The sequence below is a fragment of the Rattus norvegicus genome, chromosome 5, assembly GCF_036323735.1.
Source record: "Rattus norvegicus strain BN/NHsdMcwi chromosome 5, GRCr8, whole genome shotgun sequence".
Classification (NCBI taxonomy): Eukaryota; Metazoa; Chordata; class Mammalia; order Rodentia; family Muridae; genus Rattus; species Rattus norvegicus.
This window is the reverse complement of record NC_086023.1, coordinates 170,125,459-170,152,824: the sequence shown is the minus strand read 5'-3', so window position 1 is coordinate 170,152,824 and position 27,366 is coordinate 170,125,459. Positions and strand designations below refer to the sequence as shown.

Below are 27,366 nucleotides of genomic sequence, written 5' to 3'. Positions count from 1 at the left end.
AGCAGCAAAACTCAGCAACTTTGGCCACGTGGCTCTGGCTTTAGAGTCAAGAATAGAAGGGACGACTGGGACAATTGATGCTTGGTCAGCTTGAGCTAAGAAATTAGTGGTGATTAACAAGAGACCAGCATCACTGAGGTGAAATCTTCAGGGAAGTGTTTTCTGAGAGCACAGAGAAGCTGTGTTCCAGAGACGGCCAAGTTTGTACCTCGTGCTGCAGCTGTCCTTGGTGATGTGTAAGAGTCACCCAGGTGGGACTGGTTTTGAAGGTATGAAGGGGTCATGGAAAGCAGCTGAGGCTGGGCACTGTGAGAGGCCAGGGAAGGCCATTGGTGGAGGTGCAGCCTCAGTTGCAGTTGATGGCCCAGGACTGAAGGGGTCATGCAAAGAAGTTGAGGCCTCACACCATGAAGAGACCCTATGAGAGGCTATTGGTGAAGCCTTCTTTTGGCAGAAGACCCCAGGGTTTTGGAGATGACAGTACCATGAATGACCACCAAGAACAGCAGCAGCAGTGGAGTGGAGTCAACCAGAGCCTAGAGTCCTACAGAGGCTAGAGCTGGAGATGTGACCCGAGTCCTTTGGAGAAGCCCAGAAGCTCGTGTGTCGATCCCAGACATTGGAACAAGAAGCCATGAGACTGAAGTTCCCTTGGAGACCTCAAGATGTTAGAGATGCCAGAGCCGTGAGCTATCTGCTGAGGGAAGCTGCTAACGGGGAGTGGAACCAGCCCAGGAGAAAGAAGTGTGTTGCAGTCAACAAAGATGAAAAGGAGTTGAGATCTGAAGACGGCTTTGACATCAGACACGGAGATGGCAGAGTTTGGAGTTTGCCCAGCTGGGTTCCTGTCTGGCTTTGGGGATTATGGTTAAGCGATTGGATAGATCTATCTCAGAAGAGACTTTGAACTTCAGACTTATAACATTGGTGAGACTGATATAGACTATGTGGCTTTGACAGTTGTAGTAAATGTATTTTTGCATCATGCTATGTTTAGGTATGGCCCCTTAGATTCATGTGTTTGAACAAGCCTACGGGGGCCAGGGAGTGGAATGTTATGGTTTATATATGCTCAGCCCAGTGAGGGGCACTATTAGGTGTGGCCTTGTTGGAGTGGGTGTGGCCTTGTTGGAATGGGTATGGCCTTGTTAGAGTGGGTGTGGCCTTGTTGGAGTGGGTGTGGCCTTGTTGGAGTGGGTGTGGCCTTGTTGGAGTAGGTGTTTCACTGTGGGCTTGGGCTTTAAGACCCTCCTTAGCTTCCTGGAAGCCAGTATTCTTTTAGCAGCTTTCAGATGAAGATGTAGAACTCTCAGCTCTGCCTGCACCATGCCTGCCTGGATGCTGCTATGTTCCTGCCTTGATGATAATGGACTGAACCTCTGAACCTGTAAGCCAGCCCCAGTGAAATGTCCTTATAAGAGGTGCCTTGGTCATGGTGTCTCTGTTCACAGCAGTAAAACCCTGACTAAGACACTCCTAAAGACTCTTCAACTTTTCAAAAATGGTGCTTGAACATTACGGTTGAGTCATAAATGTAAGATGTACATCTCTATACAAACATATACATATATACAGACAGACACACAGATGACACACATAGACACACACAACTGGGCTCAGACACACGTGCACGCACACACGCCTGACAGACAGACAGACTGAGAGGGATAGGCACACCTGGCTATTGCCAGGTAACTGTGGGGCAGAGCCTAGAAGGAATGCTAACACAGATGTGTGCGTGCACACACACCTGGGCCCCAGACGCACATGCAGGGATAGTTTCAGGCTTCTTCCTTGCCCTCCTGACCTGAGACAAAGGCATGCAAGTCTTTTCCTAAAGAGAGAAAGGTGACCTCAATTCCAGCCTAATATCCTTAAAACACCACAGTCCTCCAGGAGAAGGCTAGACTTCAACTTCTGAGTCGTCGTCGTCGTCGTCATTGTGCGTCCCCCCCCACCCCCGTCACCCTCCCCCGCCTCCAGCCCCCAGCTCCCAGCCCTGGTCTGTTTTTCTGGGGATCTTTCTCAGTGCATGCCTTGCTATGCGCATTTCTGTCAGGCGTGGCGCTGAACACCTTTGGTCCCAGCACTTTCGAGTTAGAAGCAGCCAGATCTCTATGAGTTTGAGCCAGATTGATGTGCACAATGATTCCAGGTCAGCCTGGACTACACAATGAGATCCTGCCGCTAGAAAAAAAGGGGGGGGTGTTTTTCATCTGCTGATTCTGCCTGCAGAGTCTGCATTTTTCCCTGACGTTAACTGCCATCTTTTAACTCTTTAGGAGTCAGATACTAAGGGGGCAGCGATGAAACAGTGCCAAGCAAGAGCTGACCTGCGAGATCTTGCTGGGGAGGATGAGTTTGGTGGGTGCAGTACCACATAATGGCCTCGAGGGGTCAGCAACGAGCCGCTTTTCCCAGGAGCCGTCTAGCAATGTACCACCTGAGACCAGGGGAGTTCTTCCTCCAGTGTGACTGACACCCGTTTGGGCCTGGCCCTGTGGCCAACTCATGCCCTGCCCGGGTGATATCACACCGGAAAGAGCAGAGGATGGCACAAGCAAACCACCCAGCTTCAGAGCTGAGGTCGGAGGCTGAGGGCATAGGAAGACCAGGGCACAGGTAGTAGCTAGGCAGGAGTGTGAGCAGGGCATACTCCCCACACTGTTGGCCAATAAAATGCCAACCCAGAGTCCCCGGCACCACCTGTCAGAGGACCGATGTGTGAGGTCACAGGTCTTTCCTGAAAAACAGATGACAGAGATGAGTCAGGACAGGGACTAGTACTGACTGTGTCTCAGGACCTCAGGTTACAGCCAGGTCACCAGACATCCACTGTGTCCCTGTCATACACAGCCCAGGGCTCTGCCTGAGGGAGCCACAGTAAGAGGTGGCTGTATTAACAGATAAGGTCTCCATGGACAAGCTTCTCGCCGTTTTCTCCTCTTGTTCCAGCATGGTTGAGGTTCTGCTCTGATGGCCATGCTCTGAGGTGTCTTGCAGATATCAAACCAAAATAAAATGCCAGTTGTAATGGTGTCTGCCTTTAACCCCGGCTCTCTCGGGAACCTCGAACAGCCTGGGGAGGGTGAGTCTGACTGACCATACCCGGCAGAGGCAGGATGATCAAGGGTCGGGTCATTTCAGTCCTGATCATCCTGCCTCTAAAAGGACCCAGCTCTGGGATGGGAGCTGGACGCTCCCACCCTCTGCCTCCACCCCACCCTGCTCTGTGCTCTGTTCCCCACCTCACCCCCCCCCCCCACACACACACATGATTCTTGGCCCTTGCACTCACTGTGACTCTTGCCTGCCCAACTCCTCTCTCCCTTGATCTGAGCCACCCTTGGGAGCTCAGGTTTGATGCCACTTTGGAGGGTAATGGTGCAGGCCCCATCTTCTCCCACACAAGGAGCCGGACCCCTAAAGTCCACACGGGGGACGTTGTTATGTCCTCATTCTTTTTTTTTTTTTTCTTTCTTTTCTTTTCTTTTTTCGGAGCTGGGGACCGAACCCAGGGCCTTGCGCTTGCTAGGCAAGCGCTCTACCACGGAGCTAAATCCCCAACCCCTACGCTCTCATTCTTGAGGACACTACAAAGACTTGGTATCCAATTTCCTGAGCTCAGGAGAATCACGGCTGGATCCGTGTGGCTAGCAGAATTTCCAGCCGTCAGAGTTCTCTGTAAAATGGGGTGGTAGTGGTGGATAGGGTAGACCACGAAGGGTGTTCTGGAAGATCCTGGCCAGAGCTGCCCTGAAGCAGCCGGGAGCAAAGAATGCAGTGGGTGGGGCCTTCTTTCAACAAACAGGTTCCCGCAGGCCTGGGATTTCTCCGAAGGCTTCCTGGAGGAGGCGTCTGAGCTGGGAGAGAGGCGCAGGAAGGAAACGGGCGAAGAAGCCAGAGGGAGGAGGGTAGACAGTACCCGAGGGCGGACTCCGGCCTGAACCGCCAGAGGGGTCACGTGAACGCAGGCGGACCCAGGTAGTGCAGTGACGCAGCTGGCGCGGCCAGGTGAGGCGGCGGCGGTGCTGCAGGTGCGGAGCAGCCACCAGCGGAACCCACCTGGCTGCGGCTCCGCCCGCCAGTTCGCTCGCTCGCCGGCTCGCCCGCCAGCCTGCCGCGCAGGAAGTAGAGAGGGCGGGACCGGCTGGCCCCGGGACGCAGGGACCCAGCAGCACTACAGGCTGCACCCTCCCGGCCGCCCTTCCGCGGCGCGCACAGGTGAGCCTGGGGACCGAGAGTCAGTCGAGGGGAAGACCACCTGGGGCGCCCGGAGCACCTCTGCTCCACTCTCCCTCTCCGTTCCAGCTCCTCCCGACCTCGGGGACAGCGTCGCGCCCCGCCCTCTCGCTGGGGCTGCAAGCCGGGGATCTGGAGCCTAGCTGCCTGAGCCACGGTCCAAGGGACACTTCGCAGCGGACCTGGTTAGACGCTAGAACGCAGAGAATCCTGGGAAGTCCTGGGGGGCGTGGAAGTGACTCTTCCGGGAGCTAGAAAGACGATCTGTTTAGATGGGCTCCAAACAGGAGGGGTCTGACCCCCTCTTGCCCTTTCCCCACCTTGGTGGCTAGTCCTCTAGCCAGATTCCACAGTGCCTTCCAGTGGGAGAGGGCTTCCCCGGAAAGCAGCGGGTGTCACTTACAGACTGGTCCGTGGTGGGCACCTGTCCCCAACCCCCTACCTTGGTCCCCATATCTGTAAATCAGGAGCAGAGATCTATTTTGAGGTTGAGCAAGAAAGATGAACCCTGGCATGAGCCGGGATCTGAGTTGGTAGCCGCCGAGATGAGATCTTAGCGCCCTTCACATCACGCCTGGAGCCCAGACAGGAGCTGGTGGCCCCTAAGTGGATGCTTCCGTTTGTCACTTGAGTGACCAGCCGCAGGGTCCCAGCTACCGTGTGGGGCCATTCGTGACTATATGCTGGTTTGCCCTGATAGCATTGACTTCCTATTCAGGTGTGTGGGCACCCGGCTTGAAAGTTGCTATTTGTGAATTCAGACAAGCAGCTTCAGCCTCCGGTGGTGGGCCTTGGGTGGGCCTCGGGGCCTCGGTTTATCCATCGAATTCGTTAGTTGAACGTGCCGCTGTTTTGTTCCCATAGGCTCACAGAACGCCTGGTAGAGGGAAGGGTCTTAGGGCTTCTTTGAAAAAGTAAGAACTCAGCCAGCCAGAGAACAAAAAATGGAGAGAGCTAGGTAGATGCTCCCTGACATGCCCTTCTCCAAGCACCTAAAGCCAGAAAACCCTGGTTGGTTGGTTGGGTTTTTTGTTGTTGTTTTGTTTTGTTTTTTAAAGATTTATGTATCTGAGTACATTGTATGTCGCTGTCTTCAGACACACCAGAAGAGGGCATCAGATCCCATTACAGATGGTTGTGAGCCACCATGTGGTTGCTGGGAATTGAACTCAGAACCTCTGGAAGAGCAGCCAGTGCTCTTAACTGCTGAGCCATCTCTTCAGCCCTGGTTTTTTTTTTTTTTTAAAGATGTATTCATTTTATGTGTTTAAGTGTTGTGCACATATGTATGTGCACCATGGGTGTGCCCATGGAAGTCTTAAGAGGTCATTGGATCCCCCTGGGGTTAGGATGAGTTATAAGCTAAGCATGCGGGTGCTGGGACTTGAACCCAGGTCCTCTGCACGAGCAGCTGGTGCTCTTCTCTGTTGAGCCATCTCTCCAGCCCAGTAGCAAGAAACTTGTTAGGGTTATTCCAGGATGAGTATTCAGTGTTATACTTCCCACAGGGCAGTTACTCTTCACCCCCCATGTAAAGAAACTGAGTCCAGAGGTGAGACAGTTGCAGACAGACTGTAGCCACCTAGGTATGCTACATGGAAGGTGGTAGCTGCGTTTCTGTTTGACCACCTGGTCTGGAGGTTTTGGTTTGGTTTTAGTTTTGGTTTCCAGATCCATCTGCCATTGCCTGAGTTCTTTCGATCTCTGTGGCATCTTGCTCAGGTGACTGCCCCCACACACCCCCTCCCCCACTCCCAGCATCCTGAGTCCAGAATCCTGTCATCCACATCCAGTTCCTGGTTTGAGGACAACCATCTAGGTCAAGATAGGGCCTCAGAGCTTGGCTCCTCCCCTTGTGCTCTCACCGGCTGGGGCTTGACCCAGGCAGGTTACATTCCCTCCTCTAATACCCTCCTCGGGCTTCTAACTGCCTGTGGGAGAAGTTTGGGGAGGGGCTGAAGACACAGCTGGCTAGAGGGCACCTTTTGTGGGCCCGCTTTTTTTTCAAGCTGGTGAGCTGGGCAGCGGAGGCCCTGGCCGTAGGCTCCTATCAGGTCAAGACTCTGCTGCCCCAGAGTCAGGAAGCCTGCCCTGAGCTTAGGCTACTTGGGCTTTATGGAACATGCAGGGGATGATAGGTGGGTATCTTGGGCTAAGACTGGATGCGCCAGCTAGGCGAAGAGTGGCTAGCTATGATCGGGTTTTCCCCACTTCAGCTCCGGGAGCATTTGTTCCACTTGACTGTTACCGGCTGCTTTGTGCTCTGCAGTATCCTGGCCTCTGGCCTCAGACTGCCAGTGGGTGTAATCAACAGAGATGTTACAAGTTGACTCCAGGTGGGCAAACTGCTCAGATGAGCCTCTGAGCTCAGCCCCCGCCCCGCCCCGCTACCGCCCGCCCCCGCCCCGTCCCGCCCCGCCCCGCCCCCAGTATACACCTGACAAATGGAGCTAGCTGGTGTGGGTTACAAACAAATTGCGACTCCAAGTCTCCTGCTCAGCCACGAAGGATCACCCATACACAAGGCCATCATTGTGGGTTGGCTGAGGCTGATCTTGCCAGGTAGATTGCCCAGCCTCGGAGCTGGTGATGGAGGGGCCTCCAGCAGGGCTTAAAGTCTCAGATCCAAGGTGGTTTGGGTTCCTATGACCAGCTGTAACCAGCTGCAACAGGCTCAGGCTAGGAAGAAATCAGGCTTAGGGGATTAGAAGGCAGCATAGGTACCCACAACATTTATAGGAAGCTGATCTGCCTGAAAGGGGAAGGGGGCAGTGGACCAGGTGCAGAGAGACAGAGCCATCCAGGACCACGCCCACAGCGGTCCCCTGAGCTGTCTGTCAAGATCTCACTGGGCTATAGGTTCTGAGGCCTCAGTCATGGGTCCATTTCCTGCCCACTCTGAGGAGAAACAGCTCGGAGTCACCTTCCTAAGGCACGTGGGTCTGCTGAGTGGCTCTGACCCAGTTTCTGCTCATTTTGATCAGAACCTCTGGGCAAGTTGGTTCTCACAGTGCACCAGAGCCTCTTCAGTGAGACACAAGGTGGGCCCAGGACAGAAAGTGCCAACATCTGTTCGGGAATTGAACTCCGGTGTTTGTGGGGGTACATGGAAGAAATTGTCCCTGCCTCCCAAAAGCTCAGGCTTAGGGAGGGAGTGGCCAGGTACCCAGTTAGAGCTTCTGTAGAAGGTGTCTTTGGGGGTGCTACCATGCTCCCTATCCCCTGAGCCTGGGGTGCTTTGGAAAGGGAGAAGACATGCCCCTGGCCCATAAGGAGCCTGCAAGACCTTACGTCTGGCTACTGGTGGGCAGCCATGGATGGTATTTTCCTGGAGCCCACTAGAAGAATCTGAGGCCCCTGTGTGCGAGGGTCTTGGTGAACCGAGAATAAGAAGCCAGCCAGTCTGGAGGAAAGGCTACCCCTCAGAGGCATGGGCTGGAGCAAGGAGTCTATGACACACACAACCCCACCCCACCCCCAAGGACAGAGCCTATGCTCTTGGGTCCCATGGGCCTCCCATCGGCAGCAGGAGAAGCCAAAGCAGCTTTTTGAAAGTTTCATGTCTGAGAGAGCAAGGCCAAGGGGAGACAAGACAAAGCAAGACAGGGAGTAGCCAGCTGACGCCAACACTGTGCAAAAGAGAGCGGTTAACGGGAGGTGTTGCACCTGTGAAACAAGAACAGGATGTTTGGACTGAAGTGCAGTGAGGGGTGCGAGGGTGCGAGAAAGGTGGACAGGGAAAGTAAGTAAGAAACTGGGGCCGTCGATCAATTCGTGCTACAGAAAGGAAGGACAGTGCAAGGGGTTGCCTTTAAAAAAGAAAAATAGCCAGGCCCGGTGGCCTGGTGGGCAGGGCCGGAATCCCAGCACTTGAGAGGTTCAAGCAGGAGGAGCAGAGATTCAAAAGCTGCTTGGGCTACAGAGTGGGTTTAAGACCAAGCTGGGCAACCTAGCAAGACCTCGTCTCAACCAAACCAAAATTAAATCGTCATAAGGTGAGGAGGGCCTGGGGATTTAAATAGATCAGTGGTCTGGCAGGTTTCTGGCATGGGTGCCGTCCCAGGGTCGTCTCCCTTTGGAGGTGCGGTGAGGGAAGGGAATTAAACTGTATGCAGACACGGGCAGAAAAAATAGGGACATGCTGGCTAAGAAGTCTACCTGGCACCTCAGTCAGTCAGTAGATGGAGGACCCATTTACAAGGCTGGGTAGGGTACAGAGGACAGGTCACCGTCCAAGGAAGAGAAGTCCGGAGGGTACCAAGAGGCCTTAACAACAGCAAGAAGAGTAGAGGATGCTTCCAGATTCTAGAGGGAAGTTTAAGGCTAAACCTTCCCAGCCGCCAGTCCAGAGAGGAGGAGAGAAAGCCCCCTTCTGACAGTCAAAAATCTACCCCCCCCCCCCGCCCGGCCAGGCTTGGTGGCACACACCTTTACTCCCAGCACTCAGGAGGGAGGGGAAGGCGGATAATCAGGGATGGATACACAGTGAAACCTTATCTCAAAAATTCAAAAAAAAAAAATCTGGGGCTGGAGAGATGATTCAGTAGTTAAGGTCACCCCTTCTTGCAAAGGACCTGGGTTTGGTTCCTGGCACAGACGTGGTGGTTCACAACTATCTTTACCTCCAGTTTCAGCGGCTCTTAACCACCCCTCCTCCCCCATTTCTGGTCTCTGCAGGCACTGAGCTTGCATGTGGTGCCCAGACGTGTATACATAGCATGCGTACATGTGTGCACACTCACCTAAAATAAGTAAATATTTTCCAAAAGTATTTAAAGTCATCAAAAATCCGCCCCCAACTCCTTCCTGAGACAACGCCTGGGTTTGCTTTAGAGGGTAGCTCCTGGTGGCCAGATAGCCAGAGCCAAGCCTAAGGAACACTACCCACCCACCCAACCCCCACCCTGAGCTACGAGAGCGCCTGGGAAGGCCCTGAAGTGTCATCCACACAAAGGGGCCAGACTCTCAAGGAGCATGGAGCTGAAAAACCGGACGGCGGGGGTGTGGGGGGAGGCAGAAATTAACAAGGGAGCTGGCTGGAGAAGGAGTAGGAATGGTTAACAACCAGGTCAGCCTCAGGTCCCCTGAGCGTAGAGCGTACAGCTATGCAGCCCAGCCCCCTCCAGACAGTAGTGATCAGAAGAGCTGCCTGGGGACTGGGCAGCTTTAGGATGTGTCCAGCAGGTATTTCACTGCTGTTTGACAAGACAGGTACCGGAAGTCACCAGTCCTACTCTCTGGGGTCCCAGACAGACTGTTTACCAGGCCTATGGGTGTGGGTGTGGTGCCAGCCTGGGAACAAAAGCCACTCCCAGGAATGGCTCACCCAACTGGTTCCCTTTGGGCACCTTCTGGCCCAGGAATGGACTTTGCCCTCCGCTGGGTGAGGCCACCGCCTGCCAGGGGCCACACTGTCCTGCAAGCATGAGCTCAGGAAGGATGGGTGTTTGCTGGTAGGAGAGGAGGCAAACCCTTCTGTGTGGTCTGTTCTTTCTTATTGAAAATGATCCCTGTGTAAGCGGATCGGCGGCGAGGAGTCCCGTTCTAGGCCATCCGAAGACAGCTAAGCTAACCTCTCCAGGCTTCGGTAAACCAGACAAATTTAATAAGGGCGTGGGACCCACACGTGTGTGACAGATGCCAGCTCCCGGGGGAGGCCTGGTGTGACTGGGACTTCGACTTGGAATGTCCTTAGGAATGCAACCTCCCTTGGGGTACTAGGCCCCAGCCTGCCCCTCCCTGGGGCCAGCTAGGCTCAGCTGCACACAACTTCTTGGGATAATTTTAGCCGAGAGCTAAATGCTAGAAGAACCGGGGGCTTCCGGGGGTGAGCTGCGACATGACCAGCCTCCTGGGTGCTTGCGGCTTGCTCTAGCTGTGTGGCTCAGTATGAGCAGCGTGGCCAGTCCTGCCCTGTCCCCTTCAAGGAGGGACTATGGGGCAGTCTTGGCACCGTTCTGGGGTCTGGAATGTGGGGTAGGATGGAGCTGGGTGACCTACCTGGAGCTCCAGGGTGGGTATGAGCTTCCTGAAGGCCTGAGAGTCCCTGAACCCATCCAAACAGCCCTGGTCCCCACCTGACTCAGGTCGGGTAAGGGGTTACTGTCCCTTCCCATCTAGTTCAGTCTGTCTGTCAGGCAGGGCAGGTAGGCACACCCCGCAAGCTGATCCTGGGACAGTGCCCAGGGCAAATGACAAGGGGTCATCGTGGCCAACGTGAGCCTAGATCCTCACTTGTGATGTAGGCAAGTGACGTGGGTTCCTTTAACCAAGACTCTTTATCAATTGGGCCTTGGGGTCGCGGGTTTTGATGAGATGGTCTCACTGTGTATGTGACCCAGGCTGGCCTCTAACTCAAGAGCCTCCTGCCCCAGCCTCTTTGGTGCTGAGATTTTGTGGGGTACCTCTAGGCTCAAGTCATTTCAACCTATACAGAGTTCTGAGCGCATAAAAGGCTTCCTGTGATGGCTCCTTTGTTTTTAGGGAAAAGGGGGTAGAGGGATTCTCTTTTCAAAAGGAAGTTTTCCCATGGAAACTCCCACAGAGTCTCTTGAGTGCTGGCCTGTCTTATCAGGGCAGTGTCAGACACCAGGGATGCTGTTTGGTTCAGAAAAGCTTTAGCTGCTGTCTTATGGCTCCTTGCAGCCACTTGGAGATGTTTTAATGGATGTCTGCATTTAGGAACCCGTTAGGATATCCTCAGGTGAGGACATTGTTCTTACTGAACCCATTTTACAGATTTGAAGATTGAAACCGAGAGGTGGCGTCTTTAATCATTGAGGACACCAGGTTTCCAGCCCCCCAACAGGGCAGCTCCTGACAAGTGTGGAGGACCCCCAGTCACGGAGGTAAGTGGTAGCGCTGTGGACAGTTGACCCTCAGCAGATTGGTCAGTGTCAATGACTGGTCTCCACACAATGCTTCCAGAACAGCCTTTATGCTGGTTCCTGCTGTATCCAGACCATAGCTCTGTTCACCTCAGTCTCTGGGATTCCCTGCCCAGGAGGGGCACTTCTTCCTCCCAGTCACCTCTCTCCTGTTAGCCAAAGGCAGCCGTAGACTGTGTTGTACCAAAGGAACAGAAAACGTTAGTGCTGAAGGAAATAGAACATTCTGGAAGCCACTGCTCAGGAAAGCCTGCAATTGGTAGGTTAGGGTGGCAGGCTTGGGGCAAGTCAATGCTGGAGTCAGAGACAGGCCTCTGTACATGGGCTGCTGGGATGGACCGGTGGAGTGGCTGAGGAAACACATGTCAGCGGTGGCTGTCTCCAGGCAGTGAGCCCCCACAGCCATGACACTCAGGCTCCTACTGTCTCACCTGTTCTCTGACCCAGGGTTCACCTTGGGTCTCCCAAGACCAGGATTGTGGACCCCAACTCCAGAAAGTACAAATGTGTATTGGAGAGCACAGTGAGGGTAGGCTTCGGAGCCAGCCTTGGCACTGTGGAAACTGCTTGGCCAGGAGAAGGGGAAGTAGCCAGGCTTTGCTTGGATCCTAGCTCTGCTGCTTCTGTTGTGAAAAGCCACTGAGCGGAAGGCCACGGTTGGGTGGAGAGTCCTCTCTTTCTACCGTCCATCCTGCTTGCTCTTTCTCATGTTCTCAGGGTTGGCGTTCCCTTGGCAAGAGTGCAGAGCCAGGCAGGGCCACGGTCACATCCACGGCATCTGCCACAGTCTCAGGAGACCATAGTTGAGCCAGGACCCCGTTACACATACACAAAGTGCCTATGTACAAGTAAGGGGCCCAGCCGGAATTCTGGTCCTGGTCTATGTAGCTTCTGGGCCCAGCCACAGATCTGCCCTGATTCGTACCCCTGCCCAGGACCTAGTAGTTGTATCAGGGATATCAGGGTGGTCCCTGAGGCGCATTCCAGCCACACAGCAGCAGGCCCTTCATCTCACAGAATACCTGTCTGCCTGAGGCATATAACCTCCATCCTCAGGTAAAGCCCAGCTATGCCATCTCCCAGGAGAAGGGTCCCGGTAACCAGCCACAGCGAGCCCTGTTCTCCCTGTCCTTGCCTGGGAGCTGTTAGGTGAGGATGTTAAACAGAATCAGGATTGGACACAGATAGGCTGCATGCAGAAGGCCCCTCTGAGCCTTTCACCTCTTGCTTGCCTCTCTCTAGGCCTCCTCTGTCACCAGCATGTCCCAGAGGCATTCTGACAGCTCCCTGGATGAGAAACTACTGGAGTACCGCTTCCACGCGGAGCTGCGACTCGACGCCAACGGGAACCCCGTGCCTGGACTCCCCATGGTCCGGGGTTCCTTAAAAGCCAGAGCCAACGCTGCCTTTGAGCCCGATGCCCCAGAATCCTTACAGCCGCCACCGCCTGGAGATGAGGAGCCTCGGCCCATCATCCTCAGCACACAAAGCCCTGCGGCCCTCAAGATGGGCACGCAGCAGCTCATCCCCAAGAGCTTGGCGGTGGCCAGCAAGGCCAAGACCAAGTCGCCCGCCCGCCACCAGAGCTTTGGGGCAGCTGTGCTCAGTAAGGAGGCCGCGAGGCGGACTCCTCAGCTCCTCCCAGCCCCCAGTTTCTCTCTGGATGATATGGACATGGACGCCGTCACAGGTGGGAACCTGAAACGCAACCTGAGGAACCAATCCTACAGGGCAGCCATGAAGGGCCTGGGGCCACCCAGTAGCAAGGAAGACTCAGTCCGCCTCGGCCCCAAGCTCCAGGCCCTCGCTGAGGAGGCTGCTCAGCCTCCTGCCCGGCACCCAGCCAAAAATAAGGTACGTAGGGGTCTGGCCTGACAGCAGGATGGGCAGTGTGTCTAGGGGCTCTGGGGTTCACAGGCAGGGAGCCAGCCTGGTCCTGCGTCCCTCACACTTGGCATCATGAATGGCCACTGTTACTGAGCCTTGCTGGGTACAGGCTCCTGGGCATCTTAGTTTAACGGAATCCACGCGAATCTCATTGCTGCGGCTGGAGGAGGTTGAGTCAGGTTCTTGGGACTCTACCATCCCTGTTTCCATCCAGAGTGGACAACAGAGGGAACCAGCCATTCTTGAACCCAAGCAGGGAGCCAGTCTGTCTAATGACATTTTCAGCGAGGCCAGGCTCAGGCTGCCAGTGGGATAAGGAGGGTCAGTGGGTGGCCTGCTGCTTCCCTGCCTGCCCCTGGTGGGCACAGCTCGTCCCCTAACTATCGGGTAGACCAGGCTGTTCAGAAATAATGGGGTCCTGACTCTTTGGGTCTCCAGGTATCTGTCAGACAGACAGCCACTGGGCAGGAAGGCCATGGTCAGATAGTGCCCCCCTCCAACCTCCTGCCCCCTCATCCTGCTCATTGGGGTCAGATGGGAGAATCTCTGTTTAACAGTCATTCAAGGCTTCCCAGGATATAGAACTAAGAGGCTTCTGGGCCTCTCTGCCAGGTGTTTCCCTCGGATTTGCTCAGGGACATCCCAGGCACAGGGCTCAGCCAACTTCCATGAAGGGCCTAAGATGGGCCTTTTTGGCTTTTTTTTTTCTTTTTTAAATTATATGTCTATGAGTACACTGTCGCTGTCTTCAGACACACCAGAAGAAGGCATCAGATCTCATTACAGATGGTTGTGAGCCACCATGTTGCTGGGAATTGAACTCAGGATCTCTGGAAGAGCAGGCAGTGCTCTTAACCACTGAGCCATCTCTCCAGCCCCCTTTGTGGCTTTTGGACCCCTCACAGATTCCTAACACTTCTGAGTCTCAGTTTCCCCATACCTAAGTGAAGATGGCCGCCATCTAGCTGTAGCGTGCTCCAAAGACGAGTATGTGCCCTCTGTTGCCTAGAGCTACACACAGCATCATGGGAAGAACATGCTTAGAGCTGTTTGCAGCAACATGGGAAAACTATGTTTAGAGCTGCACTTGGCATCATGGGAAGTGTACACTTAGAGCTGTATGTGGCATCATGGGAAGAGCACACTTACAACCGCATACAGCATCATGGGAAGAGCATGCTTACAGCTGCACACAGCATCATGGGAAGACCATGGGAACAGCATGCTTAGAGCTATATGCAGAATCATGGGAGAGCATGCTTAGAGCTGCACTCGGCATCATGGGAAGAGCATGCTTACTTGGGCATCAGAACGATAGCCGCCAGCACACAGCTTCTATGAAAGCCAATAATGGCCAAGGCAAGGCCTCTGTCTGTGGTGCTGGCCACCATTCTTTCTCACACATCCCGTGCCACATCTATCCACGATGCCTGGATCCGCAGGAGTGGGATCAGTGGCACCACCAGGCCTGCCAAGGTCTCACTCATCCATGGCTCAACTCAGTAATGAGTCCATCTTCAGCACCCAACCCTGAGCGTCTGCTGCCTGCCTCAGACTGGGGTGCCAACCTGGGACTGCCCCACGCCAAGAGGGCTGTGCAAGGGTGTTGAGGGCTGGCAGGTGACTGAGCAGGAGGCACAAGGATGAGAGGGCTCCCCATGGTCTCAGAACCAGGAGGGCTTAGGTAGGGACTGGGAAGGATTCAGAAGGGAAGAGAGAAGGGGTTTGGCGATGGGTGAAAAGGAGCTAAGCTAGGCTCAGCTGGGAGTGTCGCACACATAGAGACACGTACACAACACATAGAGACACACACATGGAGACACAACATACACAGAGACACTCATATGGAGACACTCAGACACATAGACATAACACACACACACACAGAGAGACACAACACAGAGACACATACATAACACATAGAGACACACACTCACACAGACACTCATACCAAGAGACACACAGACACATAGACATAACACATACACACACACAGAGACACACAGAGACATAGAGTCAGAGGCTCACACAAAGACACACAAAGACACATAGGCACACAGAGACATAGACACACACAAACATGTACACACAGATAGAGACACACAGACACATAGACACAACACACACAGAAACACACGCATACATGAATACATGTGTAAGCGGAGTGTTTTAGGCCCCAACTGGTTCTAAGGAACCAGAAGCAACTTTCTTTCCTGGAACCAGTGTGCCTCTGAAAACCTAGTGTCCCAGCCAAGAGTGGGGATTCCCTAGAGCTCAGTCCTTCCAATTCCCTCCCTCAGTTTCTGAGGCCTCAACCTATACCAGAGCCAGACTAATCAGCAGCAGTCTGCATACTTTGGTTTTCTCCAGTCCCCTGCTCTATTCCCATCATGCCCCATTGTCAGGCAACTCCTGAGCTCCAACTTTTACCCATCATGGTCTCTACTTTGTGAAGCTAACGTTTAATGAGCACTCTCGTCAGCAAAGCCCACTCCCATTGGGCACTCTCTTACCATCTGGGCTACCATAGCAACAGAAAGGAAGCTGACCCACACCTCCTTCTCTACTGACTGCTGGGGTTTCTATTTCTTGTCTGCAGAAAACTTGGAAACGCGCAAACAAGGGCTCGTTCAAAGATGGTAAGTGGTTCCTGAGGAAGCCGAGGGCTGAGTGTGGCCAGGAAGGGCCAACCTGGGGACCGCATGGGTCTGAGAAGGTGAAGTCAGACTGGGCAGGACATTGAACACAGACCCCAGTTGTTGATGTGACTAGTAGAATTCCCTTGGGTCCCTATGTGACCCAAGGACAGACCAGCTCCCCACTATCTCGAGTATCTGATGAGACCTGGGTTCGATTATAGGCATCAGGCCTCCAGAGAGGCAGACGCTCATCTCTGTTCTTGGCATGGAATATTCCCAGTCTGAGGAACGCATCCTGGGTGCTGCAGCTTATGGGGAAGTAATAGCCTGGTTTGTTGTGTCTACCTGGTCCCACCAAGGCTGTGAGGCTTAGAGCCTGAGAGGTTCCAAGACACAGTGACTCCAGTAAGAATGTCCCTCCCTCCTGGTCATCTCTGGGAAACTCCCTGTGTGGAGCTGCAGTACTGTTCGGGTCTCAGAACCATTGCAACTGCACGGGCTCAGAGGTGCCCTCAACCAGGTTGGCCCATGCCAGACTAGGCTGGTGGTATTGTTGGCTTTGGGCGGCAACCAGCATACTCAGGCCCCACCTGAGTACCCCAGCCTTCCTTCCTCTGTCAGACCAGGCATAGCTGGCCGCACAGGGCTCTGGTTGGTCCGCTTGGCCCTGACCTGCAGTGCTACATTCTACACCGGGCTGCTACACTCTTCCAGGCTGGTCTCGCACCACTGTAGGACCCAGTGGGTCACGGCGGAGCCTGCATGTTTTTGAGAACTTTGTGGGGCCTTTGGGAGGGTCATGCCACCCCCAGACCCTCCTGCAGACAGGTGGCTCTTCTCTCCCCAGACCCCCAACTTTACCAGGAGATCCGAGAGCGGGGTTTGAATACTAGTCACGAGTCTGATGATGACATACTGGACGAGCCCTCCAGCTCTGGGGGCACTCAGAGAGGGGACACCACCATTGTGGTTAAGACCTATCGCCCTGCTCAGCTCACCTGGAGCCAGCTCCCAGAGGTAAGGAGTCCCACACCCATCCTGAACACCCAAGAGGACCCAGGTACAGCAGGGGGCCCCCTGGCTTTCCTTCTCCCACCTCATGGTGGCCCAGGTCCTTAGAGGGAGTTCAAACAGATTCTAGAGCCCCAGGGATACACAGCTTACCCTCCACTAGAAGTAGAGCTGTAAAGTGAGTGTCCTCTGTCTGTGTGGCAGGAGGCCCTGCTCAGTCTGACCCAAAAGGAGCCCCTTTCCTAGGACCGTCATCTCTCTTGGGCAGGAAAGGGTCACAGAGAAACAGAGACTTAAGGAGGGTAGCCTCTCCACTCTCCCCACGTTTCCCCGCATCTGAAAATGGAGTCCTGTCCAAGCTTTGAGGGCTCAGTCAAAAGCAGGATCAGGGTGGTAGTCCCCAGCACACAGGGGCTACTGCACGAGGGATGTGGTAGCTGCCTACCACATGAGGCATGAGAGGCCTGTCCCCTGCAGCCTGTGGGTGTGGCAGGCAAAGGGATGGTAGACCTAGCTTTCCCTTCATTTCAATACAACAGAGTGTCTTTGCCTGCCTGTGGCTCATGAAGGTGCGGGACCCCAGCTGGGGAGGGCTACAGCAGGGCAGACTGTGTGCCTCACGAGTTTAAATAAACGTGCACAAGTATACATTTATTATTGTAGGTTGGTGCCAAGGCGATACATGATTGGACAGTAAAGAGTGGGTCGGGGACAAAATTTTTGTAAGGAAGGAGAGAGATCAAGATGGAGTCTACGGAGGGAGGATGGTTCTGATTTAGGTAAACTAGATTGATCTTTATTTTGTCTAGGTCAGCAGTTTGTATCTTTATCAAGTTGGCAGTGAATTTATTGGGTAGATGAATTGCGGATTGAAAAATTAACATGTAAACCTGCTTGCTAAATTACAAGTTTCTGGAACTTTGATTCTACCGGGCTAAAGAGGACAGACAGTGTGTGAAAGAAATGATTGAGAGGCAGTTGGGGCGTGCAGATCTGGTTCTGTTTCCTGCTTGGAGTGAGAACTGGCAGGGCCCGCAGAACGAGGTGTGTGTGTGTATGTGTGTGTGCGTGTAGCTTGCGGACTGTGTAGCAGAGTAGCAGCTGGGGTGAGCAGAAAACGTTCCTCAATAAATTTTAGTGCAACGTATTATCCTGCTAGGTGCTAGGAACCGGGAGCAGGGAGGAGGTGATTTCCCCCCACATCTGGGATGGGGCCCAGCACACTGTACCCCATAACATGGCCCAGTATTTCAAGCCTGACTTACCCAAGCTCGAAAGCTTCAGAGGGCCCACACATCGTTGACAGCACCTCTCTCCAGCCTGTGGGTAGGAGAGTACAAATGGATCCAGTTCTCTGTTCCGCAGACACATTGTGTCAATCCAGCCTGCCCTGGCTTGCTGTACTGCGATAGGTATGAAGGAGCCACTCTAAGGCAGTCTGGGACCACTGGCCCCACGGGTGTGCAGAGTGCAAGTGATAACAGTCTGTACCTTCCCCTGACAAGACTCTGACTCAGCTGCCCAGGTGGAGTCTGACTCACTGTTCCTCTGGACTCCCTGTCCACCTTCCTGACCTGGCCTAGGGCTCTATAGATGGAGTAGCATTATCCCAGGAAGATAAGCTGAGGCAACATAGTTGAAAGTTTCTGATGGCGGCTGCTCTGCCTGGGGCTCCTCTCTCCGTCCCTCCAGTCTGCTCTGTCCTCCTGGGGGATGGGTGGAGGTGGGGACCACTTCATCTGTAGGACCTGTGACACACAGCTCATTGGCCCATGCTCTCCTCAGGTGCTGGAGTCAGGTATCCTGGACACACTGTCAGTGGAAGAGCGGAAGAGACAGGAGGTAAGGCCACCAGGTGCGGTGTGCTGAACAGGCTACAGCCCGAGCCCTTGTCCCTAGACAGGGAGCGGGCCACACAGTGCCCTGGAAATTAGAAACAAGAGTGGTAAACCCACCATCACCACACTACGTTGGCCAGGTACAACGATGGCTGAGGGCCGAACCCCTTCACTGCCTTCTAAGTCCTCAAGCAGCATCAGGGAAGGACTAGAGTCCTGGCCAGGGATGAGGAAAATGGTTCCATGGTAGAATGTTCACCCCTGTGTTCACTCCTCCCCACTTCCCCCCAAAGCAAAGTCCTGGCCACTTCTGTGCAGCTTGAGTTGGTGAGGCAGCAAACACAGAGATGTGGACTTGTAGCCTATGTGGGCAGCCATCATGGTAGCCCTCTGAAGGAGCCCCACACCTCAGTCTCCCCTCCCTCCTAGAGCAAGCATATCCATCATTCTGAGCACCGTCTTCTGTCTTCCCCCGCAGGCCATCTTCGAGATCCTCACGTCTGAGTTCTCCTATCTGCACAGCCTGAAGATCCTGGTGAATGAATTCCTACAGTCCCAAGAGCTGAAGACCACCATGACGCAGACAGAACACCACCACCTCTTCTCCAACATCTCGGATGTGCTGGCTGCCAGTCAGAAGTGAGCTTTCCTGTCCTTCCACACCTATGTCCCCTGGGTCCTCAAAGATGCTACTTTACCCTGCCTCAAAGATGCCTTTATCCCTGCAGTGATATCAGTGAGCTCTGGGTGTGCCCTGGGTTGCACCCGTCATGGGAAGCTTGGAGCAGCCGTTGGCCTGAGAGAAGGCATAACAACCTATAAAAGCCCTGGAGGGTTGGCTGTGGGGACACCATGATAGTGGGCATCCTAGACTCTCTCTCAGGAGAAGGGGAACACTTCTCTTGTGTATAACCCCATACTACCCATGGGTATCTCTCCCCAGCCCTGGGCAGCAAGAGAACCCACAGAATCCTCACCCACTCAGCCTGGTGAAAGCCTCAAGTTGCAACCCCAGGTCATGTTCTTCCCAGCAGTGTTTGGTGGCCAAACTGGGCTCTGGTTCGAGGGCTTATAATCAGAGGAGGTCCAAGCATGCAGCTGCAGGCTGATGAGGGTGTGTGTATCTTGTATGTACGTGCAAGCACGTCTGCATGCTCTGTACATGTGCATGCATGCGTATGTATGCTTGCATACTACCAGTGGCTCTCTTGCCTCAACACCAGGCATAATGACTTCTTATATGTGTTTGCACACACTTGTGTGCATGCGACCTTGCTACTGCTTCGACCCAGGAGACCCCAGACCTCCCAATTCCTTTAGCCTTGGCTTCACTGTTTGTCCAATGAGGCTGGTGCCTGGGCCTCGGTGGGGTCAAAAAGAGTAGGTCACTGGGTGTTAGTTCACAGGCTGGGCCTTCCAAACAGGATGCTGGCTCCTGGGTGTCAGGGTCAGGCCCACTCAGCCTGCTGCTGTGGGTGCCTTCTCCCTCAGGAAGTTTCTGAGAAATTTAGACAGGGGACGGGACTGTCACATCCCTGGAGACAGAGGCTTCCTGTAAGGGATTCAGCAGCTGGCTCTGGGAATTACCCACACATGACTCATTGGAGGGGAAGGGTCCCGGGAAGTGGGTGACCCTCATGCAGATTCCTGCCCCCAGTGTGGTCCTTTGATGCTGTGCAGCCTCTTGATTGTCCAGCATGGCCATCGCTGTCCTGGGCTGCAACTCTCTAGCCTCCTCCCTAGCCGTTCACAGTGGTCTCCTCTGAGAATTGGCGCTATTTCGGGCCAGTGGTGGGAGGCTGGCCCTTGTAGACCTTTCCAGGAAACCCTAGGAATTAATTCATTTCGGCTGAGTGGACTAGCCTGCCAACTTGTGCATGGTGGGCCTGTGTCCAGGTAGCCTTATCTTCTGTTCATTTATGGGGCCATGTGCTTCTGAGCCTCCCTACTAGAGTTTCCCAAGGGCCAGTGGCTCTCAGAGTGTACTTCCTTATAGGAAATGAGATCTGAGGATCTGTCAGGTCCAAAGGGCCCATGCCCATATCCAAGCCTGGGAAAGGTCTTCTTAGACACATGGAGTTCTCCCAGCTGCCTGAGCCAGGGCCTAGAGAGTTGGACATAGCTAAGGATCGGCCACTGACCCCACACACCAGGCAGCCAAGACCTAGAGATCCTGGGCAAACCTCTGAAGTCACTTGTTCACCTTGTTACCATCCTGCCTGACTCACTGGAGTCAGGCTAGAGGTTTCTCTGGGACCTCCGCCAAGAGCACAGGCCTCTCAGCTTGTTCCCGTATGGGCTGGACTCCGTGCGCGTGGACAGTTTGTGAAACCTTGCAGGGAACCTGGCTGGCAGAACCACCTCAGTTTCAAGAGCCATCCCTAGAGAGAGGTGGCTCTCCCTGGGTCCCTTAGGGCCCCAGCATATCATAGGATTGCTTGAGCTCACACCCAGGGACACGCATAGGGGTGGGTGTTAACAAAGGCAGTATGAAGAGCTGATCTGTCACAGGGTCCCCTCAGGGTTGCGGGACAGCCCTCTGAAGGAAAATGTGACCTAGCCTACACAAGGTTCTGCCTGACCCACTAGGCACCTGCTACATACTGCCTCCGAGAGTGGCCTGTGCGGCCATTTTTGTCTATATATGTGAGTCTGTGTAGGTGTGTGCACACGCCCACCAAAACTGAGGCTTGGGGCTGGGGATTTAGCTCAGTGTTAGAGCGCTTACCTAGGAAGTGCAAGGCCCTGGGTTCGGTCCCCAGCTCCGAAAAAAGAACCAAAAAAAAAAAAAACAAAACAAAAAAAAACTGAGGCTTGGCTTCCCCAACCTCGCCTCACTTCGACGCTGCTGCAGGTTCTTTGAATCCCTGGAGCAGCGGCACAAAGCTCAGGTGTGTGTGGAGGACATCAGCGACATCTTGGAGGACCATGCCGAGAACCACTTCCACCCTTACATCGCCTACTGCTCCAACGAGGTCTATCAGCAGCGCACCCTGCAGAAGCTGTCGTGAGTGGGCCCTCTGTGCTCCCAGCCCACCCCACACAGGTCCGTCCCACCCACCCGACCTCCGCCCAAAAGTCGGAGTGACTCAGTGCCCCGTGTTGCAGGAACAGCAACACAGCCTTCCGGGAAGTTCTGAGGGAGATAGAGAAACTGCCTGCGTGTGGGGGCCTGCCCATGATCTCCTTCCTGATTCTCCCCATGCAGAGGGTGACCCGGCTGCCTCTGTTGACGGATGTGAGTACCGGGGAGGCTTGGGTGTTGCTGTTGCCGTGGGAACCCACCTGGAGGCTCCGCCTTCAGTGTTGCCTCTCTGACCTCTTTCCTCACACTCCCAGATCTGTCACTGGGTAATTACAACTCAGGCGGTGTGATTAATCTTGCTCACATGGCGGTCGCTCACATGATACTGTAGCCTGCAGACACACACTTAGGCATGTACACGTACACCCCGCACCCTACAGAAAGAGTGCTTCTGGGTCCCACACTGTGATTCCCCAGAATGGCAGGGGCAATATGTGTGGTACCAGCTCTCCTTGCCTGGCTTGGCCCCAGAGGTTCAGAGGCCACCTGTGGGCTGAGGACATACTGGTGGGCCCCAACAGGACCCTCTCTCACACTTCCAGATTCTGCCCCACATAGGGCCTTCCTGGGAGGGGCTCGGGTGCTTCCCAACTACTCTCTCCTCCAGACACTCTGCCTGAAGACACAAGGCCATCCCGAACGGTATAAAGCCGCCAGCCGCGCCCTGAAGGCCATCAGCAAGGTAAGGCAGCTTCTCTGACATGAGAGACCCTGGGTGGGGCAGGTCTGTGGTGCTGAGAGGAAAAGGGACTAGATCCAGGGAAGGAGGGGAGGCACCCTGAGGACTAATCCCTGTAAACTCAACCCTGGCACCCTGTGGACCAATCCGTGTAAACTAAACCCCGCTCCCGCATACAGCTGGTGAAACAATGTAACGAGGGGGCCCACAAAATGGAGCGCACAGAGCAGATGTACACACTGCACATGCAGCTGGACTTCGGTAAGGTCAAGGTAGGTGCCCCGCCAACCCCACACCTCACTCTGCAGTCTACTTCTTAGGAGTCACAGGCTAGTGCAAGAGGCCTTGCGGGGAGTTGGGGAGGGTGGGGTCTGCAGGGGGAGGGAGGGCAGCTAGGGCTGTTGATCTTCTTGGGCCTTGGACTCCATGTAGGAAATGAGGCCTAAGCATCCCTGACTAAGAGCCTCTCCAGGACTGTCCCGGCCCCCAGCTTAGGCAGAACATTCCACAAATGCCCAGAAAATCAGGGCTGGCCCCGGCTGTCCTGTTATAGGTAGAACACAGTACCTTTGGGACAACTCAGTGGCCATCCATTAAGGTTCCGTCCTAACAGGGACAACAATCTCAATTCAGGGAGGCAGGGACTATCTCTGCCACACTACCCCCACCTCACTGTGCCCATTTCCTTCATCTGTCTGTCTGTCCGCTCTATCCCCAGTCCCTCCCACTCATCTCTGCCTCTCGCTGGTTACTGAAACGTGGAGAGCTCCTCCTCTTGGAAGAATCCAGTATCTTTAGGAAAATTGCTAGCCGACCCACGTGCTACCTGTTCCTATTCAATGACGTCCTGGTTGTCACCAAGAAGAAAAGGTAGGCACTGTTCTGCGGGTGTCAGGCTAGAGAACGGCTGGGATTTAGGACGAATGGAGAGCGGCTCTGAACCCCTCCGACCTTGGCATTCAGTGCCATACCTCAGTTGATCTGAGGTGGCTAGGGACTCTATCAGGTCTCCGCCTTCTGCAGGCTGGGGTTTCCCTCCTTGGCCTCGGAAGCTCCCGACAGTTCCGTCTCCAGGCCCAGGAGACAAGCATTAGGAGCACTTTTGTGGTCAACCGACCCTGGCAGAAAAGGCCCTGATGAGTCTCCTGTGCCCCCACAGTGAGGAAAGTTACTTGGTCCAAGACTACGCGCAGCTAGACCACGTGCAGGTCAGGAAGGTGGAACCCTCGGAGCTCCCACTGCCAGGAGGCAGCAGCCGCAGCTCTTCCGTGCCCTACCCTTTCCAAGTGAACCTGCTACACAACAGCGAGGGCCGCCAGGAGCAGATACTGCTGTCTTCTGACTCCGCGTAAGATACGGGGCCTACCTGGAGAGGAGCGCATGCGCAGGGGTGGGACATGCCGAGCTGTTTTCTGAGGGCTTTACTAGTCGGCCAGGCAGGGCCGGTAAGCAAAACGCAGCAAAGAAATGAATGGCTGTACTGTCCAGTAATCAGAGAGGAAGCTTCAAGCAGAAAAAGGGACGGCCGTGCACGTTACTGATGGGCGCATTGTGGAGGTAGCGCTTTGGTCTAGACCCCAAGGGAGGGAGGCAATGGGGCAGCAAACACAGAGGAACAGTGTTCAGCCAGAGCACACCAGGCAAAGGCCCCCAGGCAGGAGCATCCTGCTATCAGGCACCAACATTGATGCCAGGGGCTGAAGCACAGCAAACCTCAGGACAGTAGGCGAGGTCAGAACAGGCAGTGATCATAGAGCAGGGGCTCATGGACCCCGAGAAGGAAGGAGGGCATCAACTACACTCTCTGTGCCCTCCAGGAGTGACCGGGCCCGGTGGATCACAGCACTCAGCTACAAGGAGAGACAGTGGCAGGGCATCAGCAACAAAGGAGGTGAGTGTGGGTTACACCACAGCCTGAGGTCCAAGGAACCATCTAGAACAAGACTGGGCCATCACAATGTCACCTCTGCTCCTGGGTGTACTCTTAAGGGGGAGAAGTCTATCTGTGGGTACCAGGTGCCTAGCCTTGGAAGGCCAGTTATCGTCCTAGGGAAGCTGTCCATCTTGTGCTGGGACAGCTGGTGCCCTGCGTCTACAGGAGGACTGCAGCGGGAGGGCTGCAGCGGGAGGAGTACTGCGGGGGTTGAGGGATGACTGCCTCAGGAGGAGTGCTGCGGGAGGACTGCAGCAGGAGGAGTACCACAGGGGTTGAGGGAGGACTGTAGCAGGAGGAGTACCATGGGAGGACTAATGGAGGAGGAGTACTACCACGGGAGGAGTACCACAGGGGTTGTGGGAAGAGTACCATGGGAGGACTGCAGTGGGAGGAGTACTGAGGGAGGAGTGCCATGGGGGTTGAAAGAGGACTGCAGCAGGACTGCCACAGAGGAGTACCATGGGAGGACTGCAATGGAAGGACTGCAGCAGGAGGAGTACCGTGGGGGTTGAAGGATGACTGCCTCAGGAGGAGTGCTATGGGAGGACTGCAATGGGAGGACTACCACGGGAGGAGTACCACCACGAGAGGAGTACCACCATGGGAGGAGTACCATAGGGGTTATGGGAAGAGTACCATGGGAGGACTGTAGCGGAGGGAATACTGAGGGAGGAGGGGTTGAGGGAGGACTGCCAAGGGAGCACTGCTCCGGGAAGAGTACCGTGGGAGGATCACTGCCTTCCCAGGGCAATAGAGTACTCTTGGCCTAGCTCTCTCCATTTCCCCCCAGAACTGCCCCAGGTGGAGGTCACCAAGGCATACTTTGCCAAGCAGGCTGATGAGATCACACTGCAACAGGCAGACGTCGTCCTGGTCCTGCAGGAAGAGGATGGTGAGTGTGGGTGGGGCCACACCTGACACGGCTGCAGAGTGTAGGTTGGCATAAGGACCTGATTTGGGGTGTGGCGGCACACGGCCGGTGGCATCCCATTGCCGGAGAAGCAGAGACATGCAAGTCTTAAGGGACCCTTCATCAGCCAGCCTAGCACCATTGGCAAGCTCCAATGGTGACAGAAACGGTCTCAAAAGACAGAGTGGACTGTACCTGAGGAATCGACCACAGGTGCACATGTGTGTGAATCCACACGCATCCTCCACACATATACACCACAGTCAGTTTCTCCAAAGGGAGGAACCACTACAGACAGGTACTGAAACCATGGGATCAAAATGAGTTCATCACTCTGGTCCCTAAGTGAAGCAAACAGATGTCTACTCCCCGAGTGGTGCAGTCCCCAACCCCCTCAGGAGCCCGTGTGGCCTTGAGCAAGGCCCTCCCTCCTTGGTCAGGAGTCAGGAGAGGTGGTCAGTTCCAACCATCACCCACACCCTAAAGCCCTCGAGAGCAGAGGCAGAGACGAGAAGGCTCCCTCTCTCATATCTTCCTGTCTGCATTCAGGCTGGCTTTATGGTGAGCGGCTTCGGGACGGAGAGACCGGCTGGTTTCCCGAGAGCTTTGCTCACTGCATCACCAGCCGTGTGGCCGTGGAAGGCAATGTGCGCAGGATGGAGCGGCTGCGGGTGGAGACAGATGTGTAGCTGGACAGCTCGGAAGCCAAGCTGTGGCAGACACACCTTCAATCCTCCAACCAGCAAGCCGAGCGGTCCTGCCTGCCCCCAGGAGTGGGCGGGGTTCATCATGGGACGCAGATCCTTCTCATGGGCTCACGGTTGAGTGCAGAACACTGAACTTGTATACATTCGCTTGCCTAAACACCTCTGAGGCAAGCTCCAGGGGCCCACATTCTGGAAAGAGCCTTAGCCTGGCCTCTCACTGGACACCTGAGCTACACCAGCTAACAGTGATACAGGACTGTTGCCTTCATTGAAGACACCATAGGGCCACCTGACAGCTGCACCCCTCCATCCCAGGTGGGACCAAAAGGGGCCGGTGCTCTGAGAGGACAGTGCTGGTGACAGGTGACCTGAGGTACCAGCAGGGATGTTGTGATTTACAGAGTTCAATAACATTAAAATATTTCTTTTAAGATTTTGTTTTACATGTGAGCCACCTGTCCCAGTGAAATCCAAGGAGACTGGTCTCATGTCTGTCCTAAGCTCTGGTGTCTACCACCCACAGCAAGGCTCTACTTGTGTGGTCAGGGATGGTGACAGCCAGACCTTGCCAGCTTAGCCTGGACCGGGCTCGACCTTGCTACAGAAGTGACAGGTACAGGTGAATCTCCCCTCAGTGCAAGGCACAGACAGTGATGACCCTCAGGCCTGGGGAAGAGCTGTGCACCCCGACATCTAGGGCCAGCCCCTCCCCATGGCCCAAGGCAGCCAGAAGAGCCCCAGGCTCAGCCTGACAGGAGTCCTCAGCAGGACAAGTCCTCACCCACTCACAAAAGTCTTTGCTTTGAAAGGAAGGCCAGGCCAGGCCAGAGTTCAGTGAGTAGGCATGGCTGAGTTGACGCTCTTGGGGGGGGGGGGGTAGTACCTACCACCTCCTTCAACCTGAAAGAGATAAAAATCTCCATCTTCCTCACCCCCGTGCCATGTTTTCTTAGAGCTGCTGTGTGTGTGCGCATGTGTATGACAGCACACCGGTGGCTGGGGAGGGGTGTGTGTGTGCGCACGCAGATGCTGTGTGTACGCTGATGGGTGCCTGTGGCAGAAGCCAAGGCTCCCTGGTGTAAACCCACTTCCTGTGGCCTCTGGTTTGTTCCCTCTACTGACCCCCGAGGAGGAACAGGTCAAGGAGAAGCAGGCTGGCTATCACCAGGCACACTCAGTGGCTACAGATAGGTAGACTGGAAGGCTGAGGCTCTGACTCTGAAACCATTGTTACTACAGCCACCTGGGGCAGGTGACCCGCAAGTGGTGATGCCGAGGGACAAAGACAGTGCAGCCCCTGGGGGAGGGTGGCCAAGGCTAGCAGACAGTGGGCAGTAGGCAGACATCTCATACTAGCAGGTTATCTGGTATAGGCCCAGGTCAGGAAACCTTCTCCCAGTGACGGACAGCACCAGCCTCCTCCCCAGTTGCAGACAGCACATTCTCTGTGTTGTGGTGATACATTTCCACACTCCTCTCCAATATGGGGGTCATATGGGATACCCTTCCCACCTACTCAACTGGGGAGACTCTCCACCCCTCCTG

At 54.8% G+C, this 27,366-nt stretch overlaps 1 protein-coding gene across 1 annotated transcript; it reads left to right on the top strand.

The window, feature by feature from the left end:
• Nucleotides 1-4,200: 4,200 nt before the first annotated feature.
• Nucleotides 4,201-26,252, top strand: Arhgef16 (Rho guanine nucleotide exchange factor 16). The gene is made up of 16 exons (NM_001127591.1): nt 4,201-4,224; nt 10,981-11,090; nt 12,372-12,983; nt 15,616-15,655; nt 16,503-16,672; nt 18,452-18,508; nt 18,983-19,143; nt 21,359-21,511; nt 21,613-21,742; nt 22,197-22,271; nt 22,448-22,540; nt 22,987-23,138; nt 23,428-23,616; nt 24,086-24,159; nt 24,995-25,096; nt 25,664-26,252. Exons 3-16 carry the CDS (start codon nt 12,390-12,392, stop codon nt 25,801-25,803), a joined length of 2,130 nt encoding a protein of 709 aa, NP_001121063.1. The 5' UTR covers nt 4,201-4,224; nt 10,981-11,090; nt 12,372-12,389; the 3' UTR covers nt 25,804-26,252.
• The last annotated feature ends 1,114 nt before the right edge of the window (nt 26,253-27,366 follow it).